Here is a 19,565-nt window from a genome sequence, read left to right on the forward strand (position 1 = left end):
TTACGTTGATCTGTAACGTATTCAGAATGCGTTTGTTGCTTGTTAAATGGATGTTGCAGTCACATGTTTGTGGATACAGCGCGGTGGTGTCATGTCTTCTGTCAAGTACCACAAGAAAAGACAGGAAAATAAATCCTCCCTTTGCAGTTTCATCGGGACGAAGTCCTCAGTGTGTTTAAATAATAATTCTCCTGCGCGGTGTTTTATTCTGACAGTGACATGGATCTGTTTCCTTCCCTGGGGTGGTTCTGCTTGCGTTTTTTACTTGACTAAATATACTGAATAATAAGTTTGACATGAAAGGAGAAAACTGGAATGAGTGTTGTTTCAGTCTCCCTCGTAGTTTTCCCCTAGCTGTCATGTCATTCATACTTTAACACTGCCATGGGCCAGATCGGCCTTTTGGAATAGCCTCGTGGAGACTTCATTCCAGCTACACGGCAGCGGTTTGGATTTCTGATTTACTTTGTATGTTGTTTACCGGAACGCTTTCATTTAGGACCGGAAATGCGCGCTTCACTCCGCTTTCGTCGTTCTGTAACCAATCAGAGCGTGGCTAAATATTAAAGCTGTGCTGCAGCGACCAGACAGAACAGCGACACCTAGTGTGTCTGCATTGAAATTACATGTTCCTTCTTGAAAACCAGGGCAGAAAGGTTCACTGTGCCACATTTATTCAACCTTTTCAAAACGCTTTTTGTAATACGTTTTAGATGCAGTTTGCAGATGTTTCTGAAGACGTGCAGTGAATTCTCCTTGTCAATACATTGAATATATCCTCCAAAACATCCCATAAACAGTCTTCTGGTACAGAAACCTTCATCATTCTGAAGGAATTATTTGGTAAATGTTAGACTTTATACTTTATCAGCAGCAAAACTTTCAACACAAAATCAGTAACAAAGAAAATAAAAACAGGATTTTGAACAGTGTGCTTTATTGCAAAATAACAAAATTCATGAACAGCAGGTTTCAGGCGTGGTCGTCATTGTGAACGAGGTCCTCCTCTTCCTCCTCCTCCTCCTCCTCCTCCTCCTCCTCCTCCTCCAGGGCAGTGTGATCCATCAAGACTTTCCTGTATATAAAAGCATTAAATATTATCATGGTTTGTATCCATGTTTTCAGTCCTTTTATGTGCTGGCAGCAACAGAATGTTTGACAATAGGCAAATCTGTATTGTAGAATTTCCAACACTAATAAGGAATGCCGAGGTAAATATTATAGTGACTGCATTAATGCAATAAATATAAATGATCTTTCATCTTGTGTACAGTCAAACGTTGGATACACACACACACATTTAAATTGGCTGGAAGAAGCGTCTCCTATTAACTGAAGCATTTTCTGACGATTCTCCACAAGAAAAACAGATTCTCAGCTGAGGATCTTTATCTGATGTACGTGCAAACCTGATGAGCTTTATGTCACTAAAGCCACTGAACAAAACCGTGAAGATACAGTTTCTCATACTGTTCTCATTGTGTTGTCATAGAAACCCAACGTGTATTTAGTTGGTGATGCAGAAATCACATAAATATATTTTTTTATGTTTGGTCCTGATTTGGTGCCAAAAATCTACTGGTATATATTACCAAGAATATTTAATCAATGACATTAATTTCACCTTGATTTGACCGATAACTAAAGTGATTGCTCAGAAATGTTCATCATGTCTTCTTGTTATTGTAAGATACACTAGTTTCTGTTTGTTAGTTTCTCTGTTAAGTAATTTATGTTTTACTTAATTATAAATGCACGATTTTATTTATTATTATTATTATTATTATTATTATTAGATCCTTGTTTGTGTTTTATAGTCATACGTTCACTGGAATCAGTTGTCTTAAGTTGTTTCTTCATTTACCTGATTCTCTGACTTTCTGATTGGCCAGTTGAGCGCCATGTGACACTGAACGAGGAAGTAGGTTGTAAAGAAGGGAAGTAAACGTGTTGACTTGAAGTTATCCATCTCCGTGTCTGCCTTCGTTTTATACTTAGAGAGTGAGTCCAACACCACCAGCGAACCCTCACATCACATTTGGTGGCAGCGGTGGTGTTTTTTTTTTGTGGTGGTGCTACACTTTTGGTGAGTTTTGTTCCAGTTACGAGTGGATATCGCCGTTTGTGCTGGTCGGACTTTTTTTTTTTTCTTCTCTCTCTGGAAGCGCGGCGGATTAACGACGCACGGCTCGTTTGGAGTTTTGGAGATATTACGGATTTCTGCACTTTACAATTCTTTTTTTTGGGGGGGGAACGGACTACTTTTCCCCACTATGTCTGCTGATGAAAGTGATACCGTGCAGCAGCTGCGGTCTTCTTCCACTCCACGGACAAGGTTGGTGTCTCATGGCGGGACGAATGCTGTCTCTGGTTCCTTAAAGATTGATCTGCCGTCCGCTTTTAAAGGCGATGGGACTGAATCTTTTTCAAGTTGGGCAAGACGTTTTGAAGTTGCAGTGCAGGCAATGTCTTCCCCTGATGCTGATCTGTCTGCCGTTTTGGCGTCAGTACTACCAACTCGTTTGATTGATGCGGCATTTTTGTACTGGGACAGTCTGCCTCTTTCCATAAAGGCTGACTATGAGTCAGTGAAGGACAAACTTAAAGACGTTTTTGGCCCTAAGCATTCTCTGGCCTTTTTCCAAACGCATGTCAATGCTCGTCCTCGTAAACCTGGAGAGAGTTTGGATGTTTATAGTGCAGATATCACTCGTCTGGTATTGGAAGCTTTTCCTGACTATGACAAAAACGCCTTGGAGGGTGAGAAATTTCGTCGTTTTGTTGCTGGCTTGGACCCCACTCTACAGTCCAAAATACATGAAATGGGGGCGGAGGACATGGATGATGCTGTCCGCATTGCCGGTCGCTGTGAAAGAGCACGAGCAGCTATGCAAATGACCACTGCTGGATTTCAATTTACACCACCATCAGAACAGGTGGCCATGGTTCGACCTAAGCCAGCTGAAGAGGAACTCCTGCATGCAGTTGAACAGCTCACGCTCACAGTAAATACTTTGCAACATGAAGTGCAGCAGTTGAAAAACAAGCAAAGCTACCTCACTCAGCAGCTGGACTCCAGATCTGACAGGTCCACTTCCTGTGATGATCGTTTCAGGACGCGCAGCCCTTCTCCTTCACCATACCGTGCCAGACATCATTCCACTGCACGTTACTCACCTGATCAGTGTTATGATCGTCGCTCAGGTCCTCGCTACAGACATTCTTCTCCTGTCTACCGGGATTACGCTGAATGTGATCACCCTGGCAGACATGGACAATATCACTCTCCTTCACGGTCTTTTTCGCAGCACTCTAAGCACGATCGCTATGAGGACCCCCACAGATACGGACGCAGTCCTAGTCCAGCTCCTCCATGGAGACACAGGGATTCTAGTCCTCATGCTAGGAGCAGCGTTCGGTTTCAATCCCCTGACAGACATGCTCGCCCCAGTCATCAGGGAAACTTCAACTAGCTGCTGTTGAGGGGCAAACATCAGCTACAGTGGCCCAGCCCCAACTAGATGCTCTGCAGTCAGTGTCTGATGACCAGCTGCAGCATGATGAGTCAGTTTCAGCTAACATCCTTGCTATTGTGGATGGCGTTGAAGTTTGTGCTTTGATAGATTCTGGCTCTTTTGTGTGTATTGTTAGTGAAGACTTTTGGAACTCTCATCCAGCTTTGAGGAAACGGCCCATGGTGACCTCCTCTCTGCCAGCCCGTGCGGTTAACGGACAGCTGTTGGACATTTTAGGCAAATTGACTATTGGGATAAGACTTGGAAAACAAATCTGGCAGCAGGAGGTTGAGGTTCTTAGAGATGCTTGTCAACCAGTCCTACTGGGTTTAGATTTTTTGGTGAAACATCATGCCCTTCTTGACTTCAAAAACAAAGTGCTGCAACTGTGGGACATGACCATTCCATTGCTCCCCAAAGGACATGAAGTTGCTGCCTGCTGTAATGTGTCTGTGCTGGCACCCACAAAGATCCCTGCTCTGAGTGAAACCCTCATCACAGTTGGTGTGTCTGCAGCTACACCCGCTTCTCCAATGCCAACTGACTACTGTGGTGTTATGATGCCCAACCCGTCTTGTGACATCATGGTTGCACATTCAGTCAGTGCAGTTCAAAATGGCACAACTATGGTACGAGTTATAAACCCATCTAGAGACGATGTGGAGCTACATCCTGGCCAACACCTTGGTGAGTTTCATCCTGCCTCCTCTGTTGACATTATACCAGTCACTGAGTCCTGTTCTGCCACACTTCCAGCATATGATGCAGCATCATCTGTTCAGCTAGATGAAACAAACTTGACACCTCCTCAAATCCAGTCACTCAAATCGCTTCTTCAGAAATATTCTGCAGTATTCAGTAAAACTTCAGAAGACAGGGGCCGCACAGGTCTGATAAAGCATCAGATTCGCACTAGTGAGGCACTGCCAATTAAACAGAGGGCCTACAGAGTAACACCAGAACAGAGGGCTGAAATACAGACACAGGTCGACAAGCTCTTAAAGGCAGATGTGATTGAGGAGAGCTATAGCCCCTGGGCAGCCCCAGTTGTTTTAGTACGCAAGAAAAATGGCACCTGGCGCTTCTGCTTAGACTATAGAAAACTCAACATGGTGACAATTAAAGACTCCCATCCTCTTCCGAGAGTAGATGATGCTCTTGATGCTTTGTCAGGTTCTGCCTGGTTCTCCACTATGGACTTGCAACATGGTTACTGGCAAATTGAGCTGGAAGAGACAGACCGTGAAAAAACAGCATTCACAACTGGCAGTGGACTTTATCACTTCAAAGTTATGCCCATGGGTTTAACTAATGCACCAGCGACATGCCAGCGTCTAATGGAGATGGTACTACGTGGCCTCCCATGGAAAACATGTCTTGTGTATTTGGATGATGTCCTCATTTACAGCCGCTCTTTTAATGAGCATCTCCAACACTTAGAGGAAATACTGTCTAGATTTCAGTCAAGTGGTCTCAAACTGAACCCATCCAAATGCAGTTTTGCTAAAGATCAAGTACAGTTTTTGGGGCATGTGGTATCCAAAAATGGCATTCAACCAGACCCACGTAATGTCAAAAATGTCCAAGACTGGCCCACTCCATGCTCAGTGACAGAAGTGCGAGCTTTCCTGGGACTTTGTTCCTATTACCGCAAGTTCATCAAGAACTTTGCGCATCATAGTGTTCCCCTGCACGCGCTCACGGAGAAAAATGCATCCTTCTGTTGGACTCCTCAATGTCAAGACGCATTCAGTTATCTAAAGCATGCACTGTCAAGTCCTCCAGTTGTTGCATTCCCTGATTTCACATTACCATTTTCTCTCTACACAGATGCTTCGGGTGCTGCGATTGGTGCTGTTCTTGCTCAGACACAAGTAGGTCAAGAGAAGGTAATAGCTTATGCTAGCCATGTCCTCACCAAAGCCGAAAGAAAGTGGTCAACATATGACAGAGAGCTTTTTGCTATAGTTTGGGCAGTAAGGCATTTTCGTCACTATCTGTACAAGCAACCTTTTGTCATTGTCACAGATCACAAGCCTCTCCTGGGTCTCCGGAAAATACCTATCGACAATGACAGAACTGGTCGTCGTGCACGCTGGGCGCTTGAGCTGGATCCTTTTGAATGGACTGTCATACACAAAGATGGCCACCGACATCTTAATGCGGATGCACTGTCACGTCGCCCTGCTGACCCTAGCCCACCTGCACCAGACATTCCTCAGCCAGCACTGGGCCATTTCGATGCTGAGAACGAACTTTCAACTTCTGTGAGTTCAAGTTTTTCTGTAAGCTCTGTGCACAGTTCCTTCAGTACTGACCCAATGCCAGTTTCAACAAATCCAGCTCAGCATTCAAACCGAGACCTGCAGCATGCTCCACAAACTATCTCTTCCACATCTGTCCTGCAACTCCCTGCAGAAGATCTTAAAATGGCGCAGCAACAGGATCCAATATTGTCAGAAGTTGTTAGCTGGAAAGCTAGAGGTCGGAAACCACCATACTGGGGTATGAGTAAACGCACAAGAGCTGAGAAAGTGCTATGGCAAGAATACCACAGACTGATTTTTCATGATGGTTTGCTCTGTCGTAAGGTGTACCACCCAGTCACTAAGTCAGTTTTGTATCAAGTTGTTGTGCCCCATGCTCTAAAAGACACTGTACTAAAACTGCTGCATGGGAGCCCAACGAGTGGTCACCTTTCAGCAGACAAAGTTTTGAAACATGCTCAGCAATTATGCTACTGGCCATTCATGTCACGTGATATTAAGCTGTGGTGTAAGCATTGTGTTCCCTGTGATGCCAGACGGAGCCCCACACCTCATCTTAAGGCACCCATGAAAACCATTGTCGCCACTGAGCCATTCCAGAAGGTGGCAGCTGATATCCTGGAGCTCCCAATCACAAGCCAGGGTAACAGATATGTCTTAGTGGTTCAAGATTATTTTTCCAAATATGTCAATCTTTATGCCATCCCAGACCAGCGCTCCACAACAGTTGCAAAGTGTTTATTTGAAAACTACATATGTGAGCATGGTGTTCCTGAGATGCTGCATACAGACCAAGGTCGCCAGTTTGAGTCTGACCTGCTGAAACAGCTGTGTGGCCTGCTGGGCATCCGTAAGACACGAACTACTCCATATCACCCACAATGTGACGGCATGGTAGAGAGATTCAATAGAACTCTTATTGATCAGCTAGCCAAGTCACTTTTGCAACAACCTGGTGAATGGGATAATTGTCTTAACTTGGTTGCTTTGGCTTATAATACTAGCCCTCATTCAACAACAGGCTTCACTCCATTCTTCCTCACGCATGGCCATGAAGCCAGAACGCCTGTCAACCTGCTGTTGCCTAACTGTATGCCATCCTCCTCTACTCCAGGGTCCCCAGCTGACTATGTGGCACAGTTGACACACAAGCTGCAGTCAGCCTTTCATTGTGCCACTTGGAACAGTGACCATGCACACAATCAGCAAAAACGGCAGTATGACAAGGATGTCAGGCATGCGCCGTATGCTTCTGGTGATCTTGTGTGGCTGAATGATCCCGCAACATCGAAACATAAACTGGCACCTCATTGGAAAGGCCCCTTTGTTGTACTGGAGTGTTTGGGATCGGATGTGGATTCTCCTGGTGTGACGTACAGGATTCGTTATCTCCTGGATCACTCTGACAAGCTCCAGACTGTCCATTACAACCGGCTGCGACCTTACAATGCTCCTGTACCAGAGCCCGGACATGAGACGCCTGCCCCTGACCCATCGTGGCAGCCTCTGTCCTCATCTTTGACTGCTTTGTCAGGTGCTTTGCCTTTTAAATCCTCCAGGTCTGCTGTGCAATCGAACAACGGGGTGCCAGGCTGTGGTGATGAAGCACTTGTGAATCAACAGACGTGCCAGCCTGGACCGCAGTCTCCTTTTGGTTCCTCTTCTCCTGTCATCCCTGTGGTGGATGGTGGACAGTCTTCCCTCTCTGACCAGGTGGGAGTATCTCAATCTAACCTGTGTTCTGCTCCTTTTGTTGCTTCAGGCCGAGGTTCCGATGTCTCGCTGCGTCCAGGAAGACGTGCAGTTCGGCCTCCTGAATACCTTTGGGACTATGTTCTTAAATGATGCTGTTGTTTGTTCTTTCTGCAATGTGTTTTATGTGAAACGAGGACGTTTCTTTAGTGAGTGAGGGAGGAAATGTAAGATACACTAGTTTCTGTTTGTTAATTTCTCTGTTAAGTAATTTATGTTTTACTTAATTATAAATGCACGATTTTATTTATTATTATTATTATTATTATTATTATTAGATCCTTGTTTGTGTTTTATAGTCATACGTTCACTGGAATCAGTTGTCTTAAGTTGTTTCTTCATTTACCTGATTCTCTGACTTTCTGATTGGCCAGTTGAGCGCCATGTGACACTGAACGAGGAAGTAGGTTGTAAAGAAGGGAAGTAAACGTGTTGACTAGAAGTTATCCATCTCCGTGTCTGCCTTCGTTTTATACTTAGAGAGTGAGTCCAACACCACCAGCGAACCCTCACATCACATTATTATAGTAGTTTAAAGCTCTTTTATTCAGACATAAAATGAACAGACAGATCTTGATTACTTTGACAGTTTCAGTGAAAACGTTCAAGATCTGTCTATTCATTTTGTGTGTGAACAAAAGAACTCAAAGCGACTGAACTACAGTGACTTCCTGCATTATCAGACCACCCCTGACCAAAGTGCACTTCTTCAATATAACGACTCAATATATGAAGTTTAAAGTTTAACAGCTGTAATGAGCAGCAGCCAGTTCAAAAAGGCGTCTACATTGATGGGTAAAATAAATTCTTCACGCACGTTTAACAGCTTTCTACCAGCATTCCTGTCTTGCATCATTTGCAGTAGCTGCTTTCCACCATCATCATTTTTCATATTCCTTGTAGCTATCAACTATAACAACCAGTTGACTGAAGCAGCTGGTACATGAGACGTCCATTTGGTGTTAACACCCCCCCTTTTTGTGACTCACAGGATCTGAAGTAGAAAGTCTGAGTTAACAAAGAAACCTGACAACCACCATTAACTCTGACTGAGGCTTTAGTTTTTGTCGAGCCGGTGTACACAAAGTAAGCCTGCTTATACTGAACTTGCTTCATAGCAGCCCTCAGTAACAAAGTTAGATTTTTGGTGCCACGAAAATGTGAGCCACATTTCTAGATATTAGCCATTAAATATTGTCAGCACAAACTGTAGAGTGACGAGGTTTTTCCTAGAACTAATCCTCTGTCACAGAATCCTGTAACATGACACAATGCTGACATTTCTTATTGCTGGGGGGCTTATTATTGAATAAAATCATCTACAAGGCTATATGTATGAACCTCAGTTGCTGAACTCTGAAGGCAAGACAGGGGCTCCCAGAATTCTTCCATTTAATTCCTCTGTTTTAAATGAGATAAAAATAAGATACTATTAAAAAATAAAGCAATATACTATTCATACTTACATGTAATTGTGTAATTATGTAGTGCCCTGCCACAATAAATAAGTTCTTAAAATTGGTCATCATAAAACAATACAGCACATCATAAACGGATCTCAGAAGAAACAGCTTGCAGTTACCACATTTTACTTGTGCAAACAAAAGTCTTTCAATTGCACCAGCAAACTTTTTTGTACCTGCTGTCCAAAGTCTTCATCACATAACCACATGATCACAACTGAGGCTGGATGGAGAAACAGAACACCTCTAAAGAGAAATGCCCGGCCAAGCTCCAAGTTTCTCATCAGACCTGAGGTTATATAGCATTGCTTCCCTCCCACTGTTAAGTCTTTGACTTCACACTGTGTTGTGTGTTACCTGTCAATAAATCATTTTACTTCATTTAAATTCATTTTTACAAATACTTGAAGTTGTCTTTGACTTAATCTAATACAATTTTGCTCTTTCACAGAGAGCAGAAAGATGAAAAACCTACAAGGATGTCTTACATAACACGATGTCATCTAGAATCTGCCTGTGCAACACCCTGCATTTGTTGTGGACTGCCAGTGCTGACTATTTACCAAATCTGTCCTCTCACTGCAAAAGTAGACATTATTTGACATTTACCATGTTGTGCAGGGACGCCACTGAAGAAGCACCTGTAACACAACACATTGTTGTTGTTGGCCTTGTTAATATATATATTTTTTAAATATGATCACGCATACTGGACACAAACAGTGTATGCATGAAGATGAATAAAATTACTATACATGTACAACAGCATCATTCATTGAAGTGCAAACAACAACAGTCTGGTGAAATAAAAGAATATTAACATTAGATTTTTTGGTTAAATGGCCAAATTCTGGTACCTCCACAAAGTAGCATTCATTTCCTTTTGTTAACTGCCTATATTTACTAACTCTACAATATCAGCCAGTCAGTCAATTTACCATGTCTGAGGGAAATATTAACATCAGATCCAATGTGGGATAGTACTCCTTGTGCTGCAGAGTGACCACCTGACCCAGATGATAGGTTTCTAGAACAATTGCAAATGAAAGTAGAAAGACTAAGTCCTTACACTGTTGGAAGAATTTTGTTCAAATCTAACACAAATAACTCTGCACTTTAAATACTATAGATTGGCTCATTAGAAAATAAAAAGCTGTTTGCTGAAACTTACTTTGTCTTCTGTCCTTCTAATGATCTTTGAAAAAGGAAAGCTCCCTGTATTGGATCTCTCGGTGCACTCATCACATTGTTCTCCTAAATAGATCCAAATTAGAACAGTTGAGAGGTACTGTTGTGAGTCAATGTCAACACTCATGATTTGTTCACGTTGACCATTGTTTTGATGCCATTTAACAGAGGGGACTAGAGCAACACTGTAACAGGCTTGATTTTCTTTTTATGCACGGCCTTATAGTAGTACATGACCAAACCCTCACTGAATGATTCAGACACCTTAACAGCAATGTAATGTGGTATGGAAACTCAATAGAATCTAACTGTACAATACATCCAAATGGAAACAAAGGACAAATGACACTGCAACAATGTCTCAGTATTGAAATAATACAAACATTGCTCTATGAGATAACTTTCACTGACTCAGCAAATAGTCAGACATAATTGGATTGACATTAAAACATGTTCTACATACCTGCAGTTTGACCTTTTCTTTTACCTCCTCTGTTTGGGCTCTTGCTCCCAGCCTTGCTTCCTTGAACTATGTTCACATGTCCCACCATGTGACTGCAGGCTCTTTTCCAGCAGCTACACCTGAAGCTTTTTTAGAGTTTTTTAGAGAAAGTATCAAAAATATATATTATTAATTTAAGGTAACCCTAATTTCAAATCCAAAACATCTCTGTAGATTTGAGAAATCTTGTATGTTATGAACCCCAGCAGAAAATGAACTGCCTTTCTGTAGCAGAGCTCCAGTCAACGTCGTCTTGACAAGTAATTCTTGTGTTCAAAACCGAAGTACTTCAGCTAGTAAATACTATGTAAGGCTTGATTAAAGATAATACTACACTTGTTTTTTATGAATCAGTACATGCCATGTTCTGTTTCACTCAGAAATGTCCAGTCTGTCTTCTTTCACCCTTTCCACATCATAGCATAAAGACTCTTCATGACATCAGAGTCACAGGAGTAAATTTTACTTGACCAGTCATCTTCTATGAGAGCATTAGAAATTAAAATGCTTCCATTTTGAAATCAGCATGTCAGTTGCAACATCACAAAGCAACATCATGCTGTGTAAACATGTTTTTTTTTCACCTAAAGCACTTGGTTAAGTGTATTAAAATTCAAATTATAGTCACTACTCTGGACTAATTTTGGATGATATTTTTTCAATACATACCCTCATTCTGGGATTGAACCATCTGTCCTCTAGAGGACAAACTCCGTTTCAAATCATTGACCATCTCCCAAAAAAAACTTTTTTTAAAATCATAAACTGTGGATATTTACAATGCTATCTATGAAATATTAGCTCAGTATGTCAGACACTTTCTTAGAGGTTTTTCAGTGGACTGCAGACCCAGTTTCACTAGTTTTTTTTATTTTCTCACATTGAAATTTGAGGCTGTTTGAAGATGAATATCTCAAGAACAATTCTAGATAAAAGCCTGAAACCTTCACTTGTCTTACTAACATCAGCAGATCAGATTGCTGTTAAATACAGCAGTGGAAAAAAGTTTTTGGACATCCCATACATTTGTGAAATAATGCATTAAGAATCACTTTGAGGTCTTCAAGAGTCATTTATTTTAGTACAATCATAAAACTAAACATCCTAAAAAAAGACATTAAAACTGAAAATTGACTGGTTCCATAAAATATTTCTTGTAAACAACAAACCAAAAAAATATCATTTGTATTTGTGTCTTTCTGATGCAGCCACACCCTTAGAAACACACGAAAAAGACTTTTCAACAAATATTTCATAATATTTAAGATTGTGTCAAATTTTCAGGGTGTCTCTGTGCTTGCGCTAGCCATTCTCCACTTCTCCATAGGCGAAGCCTTCCTCAGGATAGCAAAGCCATTTTTAGCATGTTTAGCCACGGTGGCGAAGCTAATTTTGCCTAATAAATGTGAAAAAAGGGTTAAGTTGCAACTTTTTTGTAATTTTCCGAGCGATAATCAAAGAAAATAACAAACTGCGTCACCTTTACTGAAGAGCGCTACCGAGTATAACCGGAACGACCTGAATGCTTCCGATCATTAATAGATGCACACTGTCACGTGTCTCGTCTCAGCCAATCAGAAAAAAAGGATTCAGACTAACCCAGGTGTTGTGCAATTTTCACACTCCCCGGAAAAATCTGACTCCCCCTTCGCGTGAACACGTGTGACTTACTTTTCACTCTGTGGCCACTTGACGGGTTTTTCTGTTGTACGTTTACTGCTTTTGCTGTTGTTTTTGGGTTAAATGTGACTAAGTACCGAACTGCAGACATGTTTTCCTGTTAAATATGATTAGGTGACATGTTTCTCCTTCTCTTCTCATCCGTATGTGCGCACCCTAAATGGCATCGGGGAGATTCTACGCTACTCTCAGCTTCACTCCTATGAGGACATCAGGACAGGACAGGGTGTAGTCGCCAAATATTGTTCACATTCCATCAGTGTTCTACACGTGTCATTAAAATAATTGTTCACTGAGAAAACTTTATATCTCCTTATTTAAAATCAGACTTTCCTAAGAATGCAAGATATGGCATCAAAATATGTCTGGTATTTATGTATAAAGTCTTTAATATAAGTATCGTTCTTAAGTATAAAGTAATTTCTTATTGTTGTTATTTTTATTGGGCCAGTTAACAATATAATAGAATTGAAATTCTTTATTTATCACACACCTGGGAAATTATTTGCTACAACAGCTAAAACACCAAATCACAACAAGTTTAAAAAAAAAACTCGTAAACTACAGTCTGTAAGAACAGAATAATGAAATAAGGGGCTAAATGATCACAGTATGGCAGATTAAGAACAGAGAGACCATTTCAAAACTAGGACTTTAACAGAAATATGCAGGTTGAGTTAAAAGTGCAGATTGTATGATATGAAATAAAATCTGGAGTCAGATTTTTCTGGGCCACTTGACAAAATCTGACTCCCCTACTATTTTTGGAATGCAAGAAGTGGCAACCTCCAAACTTTCTCAGCTACAACATCTGCACCTCTGCTACAGCTGTGTGAAGTATCAACTATGCATTACTTATTACTATCATTACAGGAGAGAAGTTGTAGGGGTAGTCAGATTTTTCTGGACCACTGGACAAACTCTGTCAGATTTTCTCCACTTTCTCTCCTGTAATGACTACTTCACACAGAAGCAGAGGTGCAGATGCTGTAGCTGAGAAAGTTTAGATAGATAGATAGATAGATAGATAGATAGATAGATAGATAGATAGATAGATAGATAGATAGATAGATAGATAGATAGATAGATAGATAGATAGATAGATAGATAGATAGATAGATAGATAGATAGATAGATAGATAGATAGATAGATAGGAATCCTAAGGCCAGTAATCTCCTAAATTAACAATGATTAATCATCAGAGAATCACTGCCAGTGTCATGGTAATGACTGGATGCAGCTAACTTACAAAGAAATGATTCTGAACTACATGTCAGCTTTCAAAGATTGGACTTTTCATAGAACACTTCATGTTTTTATATTTACAGACGGACAGACAGGAACCCTAAGGCCAGTAATCTCCTCAATTAATTATGCTTAATCATCAGAGAATCACTAAACCAGCTCTGCATCTAACGGGTTCCTGCAGCCCAGAGGGATCTCAGGAACCATTAAGGTGGTAATTGAGGAAATTCGCCCTGCTGCTCACTGCCTCCATCCAGACGTCTATCCCTCTACCACTGATAATTCATTTAACTGAGTAACCACTTTGAATGGTTTAATTAATTTACCAGTCACGTCTGTTAAAGACAGCTTTCCTCTTAATGGATTTTGCAACGAAGACACTAAATAAGAAATTAGACCTGAATTCTGTGAAGCCGGATCTCAAGGACTTTAAGTTTGTGGAGGACTTCATGAACTTTTACTGAACCCTGCATGGAGAAATCTTCTTGGCAGGGGTTCAGTCTGTGTCCAGTGTGCATACGCTGGTGTCGTTGTCGGGTTCCTTGTTGGTTGGACGTTTGTCCAGACTGGTCAAAGCAGCACTGTTCACCATTGGCAGAGTGCTGACAAGTCTGAGACTTTTGTCCATCTGTTCCGTTCTGCTTGGAAAACAAACAAAGAGAACGTCACTGTTGGAATTTAACATTCAGTTGTCTGATTACATCACAATTCCTAATCTAACCTACATTCCCAGATTAACCTGGACCAGATTTCTGTGTCAAAACCAATACAGGTTAGACTGAACGATAGCTGATAATGTGTTAACAGAATTCAACTGACCACAGTTGTTCAAAACTGTTTTGAAACAATTTTGCAGCAATATCCAAAATTATCCAATACACAATTGTGTGTACACTGTGACTGAGACCAGTCTTTACATACCTCACTGTGACACTGATTGAATGCTTTCTTTCTGGTGTGGATCTGCTGGTGTTGTTTCAGGGAACCCAAAGATGTAAAAGTCTTCTTACACTCATCACATCTGTATGGTCTCTCCCCAGTGTGGACACGTTGGTGAACTTTGAGGTTTGCAATGTAGCTGTAGCGTTTCCCACACTGATCACAAAGGTATGGTTTAACCCCAGTGTGGGTCACTTCATGAGCTTTTAACTGTGAGTACTGTACAAATGGTTCACCACAGTGATCACATACGTACACATTATGTCCAGTGTGGATGCGTTGGTGATATTTTAAGCTCTGTTGGGAGTTGAAAGTTTTTTCACAGGAGTCACAGTGGTACCGCTTTCTACCAGAATGGGGGCATTGATGGATCAACAACTGTTCATGTTGAGTAAAGGTTTTCACACACTGATCACAGTTGAATGGTTTAACTCCACTGTGCATGAGTTGATGGCTTTTTAAGTGACCCTTCTGAGTAAAAGCCTTTCCACACTGATCACAGCTGAATGGTTTAACTCCACTGTGAATGAGTTGATGGCTTTTTAAGTGACTCTTCTTAGTGAAAGCCTTTCCACACTGATCACAGCTGAATGGTTTGTCCACAGTGTGAATACGTTTGTGAATTCTTAGCTTTGTTGCTGTGATAAAAGTCTTGCCACATTGCTCACAACTCAGTGATTCATCTCTTTTTGCCGTTGTTGCTGAACCATCCTTATCCTCCTCAGAGGTCCCACATCTCACTCCATTGCTGTGTTTACATTTCTGTAACAAAAGACAAAGATATAAACAGAGGCAGTGATGGAAGAGCAATCATGAAAAAAAATTTAACCGAAAAGTCTCAATTCCATGTAGTTGGACATGAGGCTGAAACAAGATCAAGAATCTGCAGACATGCTAGCAGCTTTGTCATTAGAAACCTAGAAATGAGTCAACAGCACACTCACAATGTCAACAAAACTATTTTCACAGGCCGATAGTTTTCAGCTTTCTGCACGGTAGTTTTAGAATATTGAGTAGTAAAATCTGTCGATCACCGTGAAAAACAAAGCAGAGCTCACGACTGATGGGATTGTACCACCAGGATCTCTTCATCCCCAGACTTTCCGTTAAGTTACATTACTGGAGAAATGTACAATATGAAAAGCATACAACATCAATGTCCAGATTTAGGTCTTAATGGCAGCAGGTTCAATTCAGACCACCAACACTTTCTAGTTTCTCCTAGGGGATCAGATGTTGATACCAGTCCAGAAAAGATCTGTAATTCTGCCACTGAATTCTGGATTTGACGCTAACGACCCGGGAAATTTGTTGCGCAGCAGTTACACAAACGTTCACCATCAAACAACAAAAGCAACAAAACAGTGAAACACAGGGATGTCAACAGGAAATTCGGATTTCAACTGAAAATTATTGACGGGGCGGGGTGGAGGGGGCGGGGCGGGGGGCTGAAGCTGAGAGATTTATAGTGAAATAGAAGTCATTTAGACTGATAAAAATGGTCAAAAACATAACACTAGACTTGTTTCAGTCAGCAAATTTAATGAAAAGTTAACTTACATGTTCTTCAATCTTTTCTCACTATCTTCAGTCCAAAATATTTCACAAATCTATCAGAGTTCTATTCTACTATGTACAATATATCCAAGTCAGTTCACTGCAACACTCCTATTTTGCCAATTTTCTTCTCTTTGCAGCAAGCTGTCTAAGTCTCTGGACAGCCTTCCTTTTCAACTCCTGCTGGTGGGCTTTCCTTGCAGCCATTTCCTTCTCTTTCAATGTATCTTTTGCCTTGGCACTTGAAGTAGCTGTTCATGCTGCTGGTGTAACTGTCTGACAGTGCTACGCATCCACGCGATCCGTAGTTAATCAAATCGTTACAATACACACAAAAGCTTTTCTGGCCACGTCTGGTTTCTTCAGAAATTGTCCAAGTGTTTCCGTTACCTCGTCGATCTTTGAGCCAATTTTCACCTTCACAGTGACTTTTCTCTCCAGCCATTCCCATCGGAACTTATTTTTGACACTTTTGTCAATTTCTGTGACTGATGACTCCTGATCCTTCGATAAAAATCTCATCATTCCGCTGAACACGATACCAAATCTCCAAACATCCGAGTCGAACACGCCACCATGAATTTGTGACAAAGAATGCTACGAGCAATTTGACTGGTCCAAGCTTGAAGCTGTCCAATTGCTGGGCCGTTTACAATCGAATGATAGCTTCAGGGAAAATCTCACAGGAGTGAGGCGTGAGTTTCGTAGTGAGGCGCAAGTTTCGTTTAACGAAACTCACGCCTCACTCCCGCGAGATGTTAACAACGTTAACATCAGCGACAATAAAGTACCTAACCCCCCCCTAAAATTTTCTCAACAGATTTAGAGGATTCACAGAAATGTTCAAATTTGACATTAAATTGGCGGAAATCCACGGATCCACAGACAATTGTCATCCCTGAAAACAGTTAAAGGAACAGCAACGATTAAAGGAAATGTTTTACAAACGTAAAAAACCACAGTAAAACAATTAAAAGCAAAATAAAAGCCATTTAAAGAAAAATGAAACAAAACATAAGAGACAGGGACATCGGCAGCAATCTTGGTCATTTAGTCAGACGTAGTAAAAGTTTTCAATAAACGGCCACCGATGTAATCAGGTAGAGGACTTTTCTTTGGTCTGCACTGTTTGAGACACCAGATTACATTTTTAACATAGATTTATTTCCAACCCGGATAAAAGAAAGGGATTCTGTGGAGACGCTGACATGAGACAGTTTTTAGTCTCAGCATGTTTAGCCCTAAAATCATGGGAGTCAAACCTGACATAAAAACTGTTTAGACTTTGAGCCAGCTCTAAATCAGAATTATAACCGCTGAGCTGAACTCTCTCATTGACACATTAATTAGTTCCAGTGATCAGATTCATGCCGCCCCAGACTGAACTGAGGTTGTTCATTTTGAGCTGAGACTCAAGTTTGTCTTTGTATTGTCTTTTGTGGGTCCTGATCTCCTACTTTATTTCCTTCTGTCAGTTATACAGATTTAGTGTATTTCCTTCTCTGAAGACTGTTTTCTTTATGTACAGTAGGTCTTTAAGCTTCTTAGAAAGCCATGGCTTAGTGTTTGGATATAGTTTAACAGTTTTATCAGGAATAACACTGGTTTCACAGTCTGTGACCCAGCTGCTCACAACATCAGTCGGTTCATCAATATCAGCTGAGGACTCCTTAAACACATCCCAGTCAGTAACCTCCAGACATCCCTGCAGAGTGTGACAAACTCTCACTCTGATGTTCTGCACTTTGCCTTGCTTCGGTACAGTGGTAGACAGGGATAAGGAGGATGCAGTTGTGGTCAGAGGAACCCAGAGCAGAAGCACCTTTTTGCCCACAGGTATTTATTTCACTGGCCTTTGGACGGATATAGACAATTTTCACAAATATTTGGGGAAATTTCTGAGGCAGATATGAAGGGCACAGTGAAGCAGAAAGCAGTTCTAAGTCAGTAGTGCACAGTTTCTCCAGGACAGTGTCAGATTTGCACCAGCACTGTCCTTGTCATTTGGAAGACCCACTTGAGCCCAAGCTTTCATTTGCTGGCTGATGTTGCTTCAATAATTCCACATAATGTTCGATTCTCTTGATGCCATCTATTTTGTGAAGTGCACCAGTCCCTCCTGCAGCAAAAACACTCCCACAACATGGTGCTGCCACCCCCATGCTTCACAGTTGGGATGGTGTACTCAGGCCATCCTCAGCCAGCATCTTCACAGGGTCGTTTGCTTTTGTTCTGGGGTTGATGAGCACATTTCCCTGCAAAACAATTCTAACCTTAACCAATCTCCATCTTGAGCAGTAAGATGGCTTGACATTCCCATGGTGTTGATCTGGGCATGTAGTTATTTGGACAGATAAACCTCAAACCACAGCAATCTGGAAATTGCACTCAAGTAGGGATGTAACGATTACCGGTTAAAATGATAAACCGCGGTAAAATGTCTGACGGTTAGTAATTCCGTTTCAAATTTTAATTACCGTTAAACCGTGTTTGATTGCCACAATCCGGAAAATCTCAGGAATAGGCGTACTACTGTTGTGAGAAGTGCAGCAGCATGCAGCCAATCGGACACATGCGCCCCGTGCGCATGCGCACTGAACAGTAAACAACTCATAAATATGGCGGAGGGCAGCAATACCGGCAGTGGAGAGATTTTTCTACCGTCGAAACGGACCAAGTCTGAAGTCTGGGCGTACTTCGGTTTTTATAAAGACACGCAAGGGAGACTGGTGGAAGAAAACAGCCCAGTCTGCCGAAAATGCCACAAAAAAGTATCGGCAAAGGGTGGAAACACGTCCAACATGATGGCTCATCTACGGGACCACCACCCGCAACTGTGCAGCGAGTTAAAGGTAAGATAACTTAAATGAATGCATGTGGGGCTTAGGGAACCGTGAAAACGGAGCGTGATCGTCTCGTTTCTACTCCGGCACAATACTAGCTCCGTGGCTAAAGCTAAACGCACCGTTGTTGCCGACAAAGTCCGACATAGAATCGTCTCGTTTCTGCTCCGGCACAATACTAGCTCCGTGGCTAAAGCTAAATGCACCGTTGTTGCCGACAGAAAGTCCGACATAGAATCAACGGCCGGTTAATGTTCAGAAGACAGCGTTACATGGTGTGTGGGTGGGTGTGGGTGGTTGAGGGAGAGGGGGGCGTGTGTGTGTGTGATGATGAATAATAATAATTATTTAATAATAACCATTATAATTTTGTTTTCCTCTTATTTACAGAGAGGGCGAGTAATGGACAGAACCAGGACAAATCCTCCAACAGCTTGTACTTCTTCGGTCACAGTGGCACAAACAATAACTCAGGCATTTGAAAGGAAGGCTGCTTATGCACCGACTTCAAAACATGCCAAAGACCTCACAGCAGCTATCTCGTATTTTATTGCGAAAGACATGATGCCATTTCAAACTGTTGAGAGGCCTGGATTTTTGAACGTGATGAAGG

The 19,565-nt window shown here is 41.7% G+C and overlaps 1 protein-coding gene across 39 annotated transcripts in view; it reads right to left on the reverse strand.

Annotated features, from left to right (window-relative positions):
* Positions 1–918: 918 nt before the first annotated feature.
* Positions 919–19,565, reverse strand: part of LOC127535152 (zinc finger protein OZF-like) — a 201,137-nt gene continuing 182,490 nt past the window's right edge. For 13 of the 39 annotated variants that reach the window (XM_051952264.1, XM_051952255.1, XM_051952267.1 and 10 more), the window contains 5 exons: positions 14,012–14,251; positions 10,169–10,251; positions 9,936–10,024; positions 9,607–9,638; positions 919–1,075 (listed from right to left, as the gene is read on the reverse strand). In XM_051952264.1, the coding sequence (XP_051808224.1) occupies positions 986–1,075; positions 9,607–9,638; positions 9,936–10,024; positions 10,169–10,251; positions 14,012–14,251 (534 nt within the window). In that variant the 3' untranslated portion in view covers positions 919–985. Of the gene's footprint in view, positions 1,076–8,952; positions 9,639–9,935; positions 10,252–10,648; positions 10,774–11,661; positions 12,168–13,103; positions 14,255–14,534; positions 15,315–19,565 lie in introns of those variants that run through there. The other 26 variants (XM_051952287.1, XM_051952278.1, XM_051952281.1 and 23 more) reach the window with 14 other exon arrangements.

The sequence above is a fragment of the Acanthochromis polyacanthus genome, chromosome 8 (assembly GCF_021347895.1).
Source record: "Acanthochromis polyacanthus isolate Apoly-LR-REF ecotype Palm Island chromosome 8, KAUST_Apoly_ChrSc, whole genome shotgun sequence".
In the NCBI taxonomy this organism is placed as follows: Eukaryota; Metazoa; Chordata; class Actinopteri; family Pomacentridae; genus Acanthochromis; species Acanthochromis polyacanthus.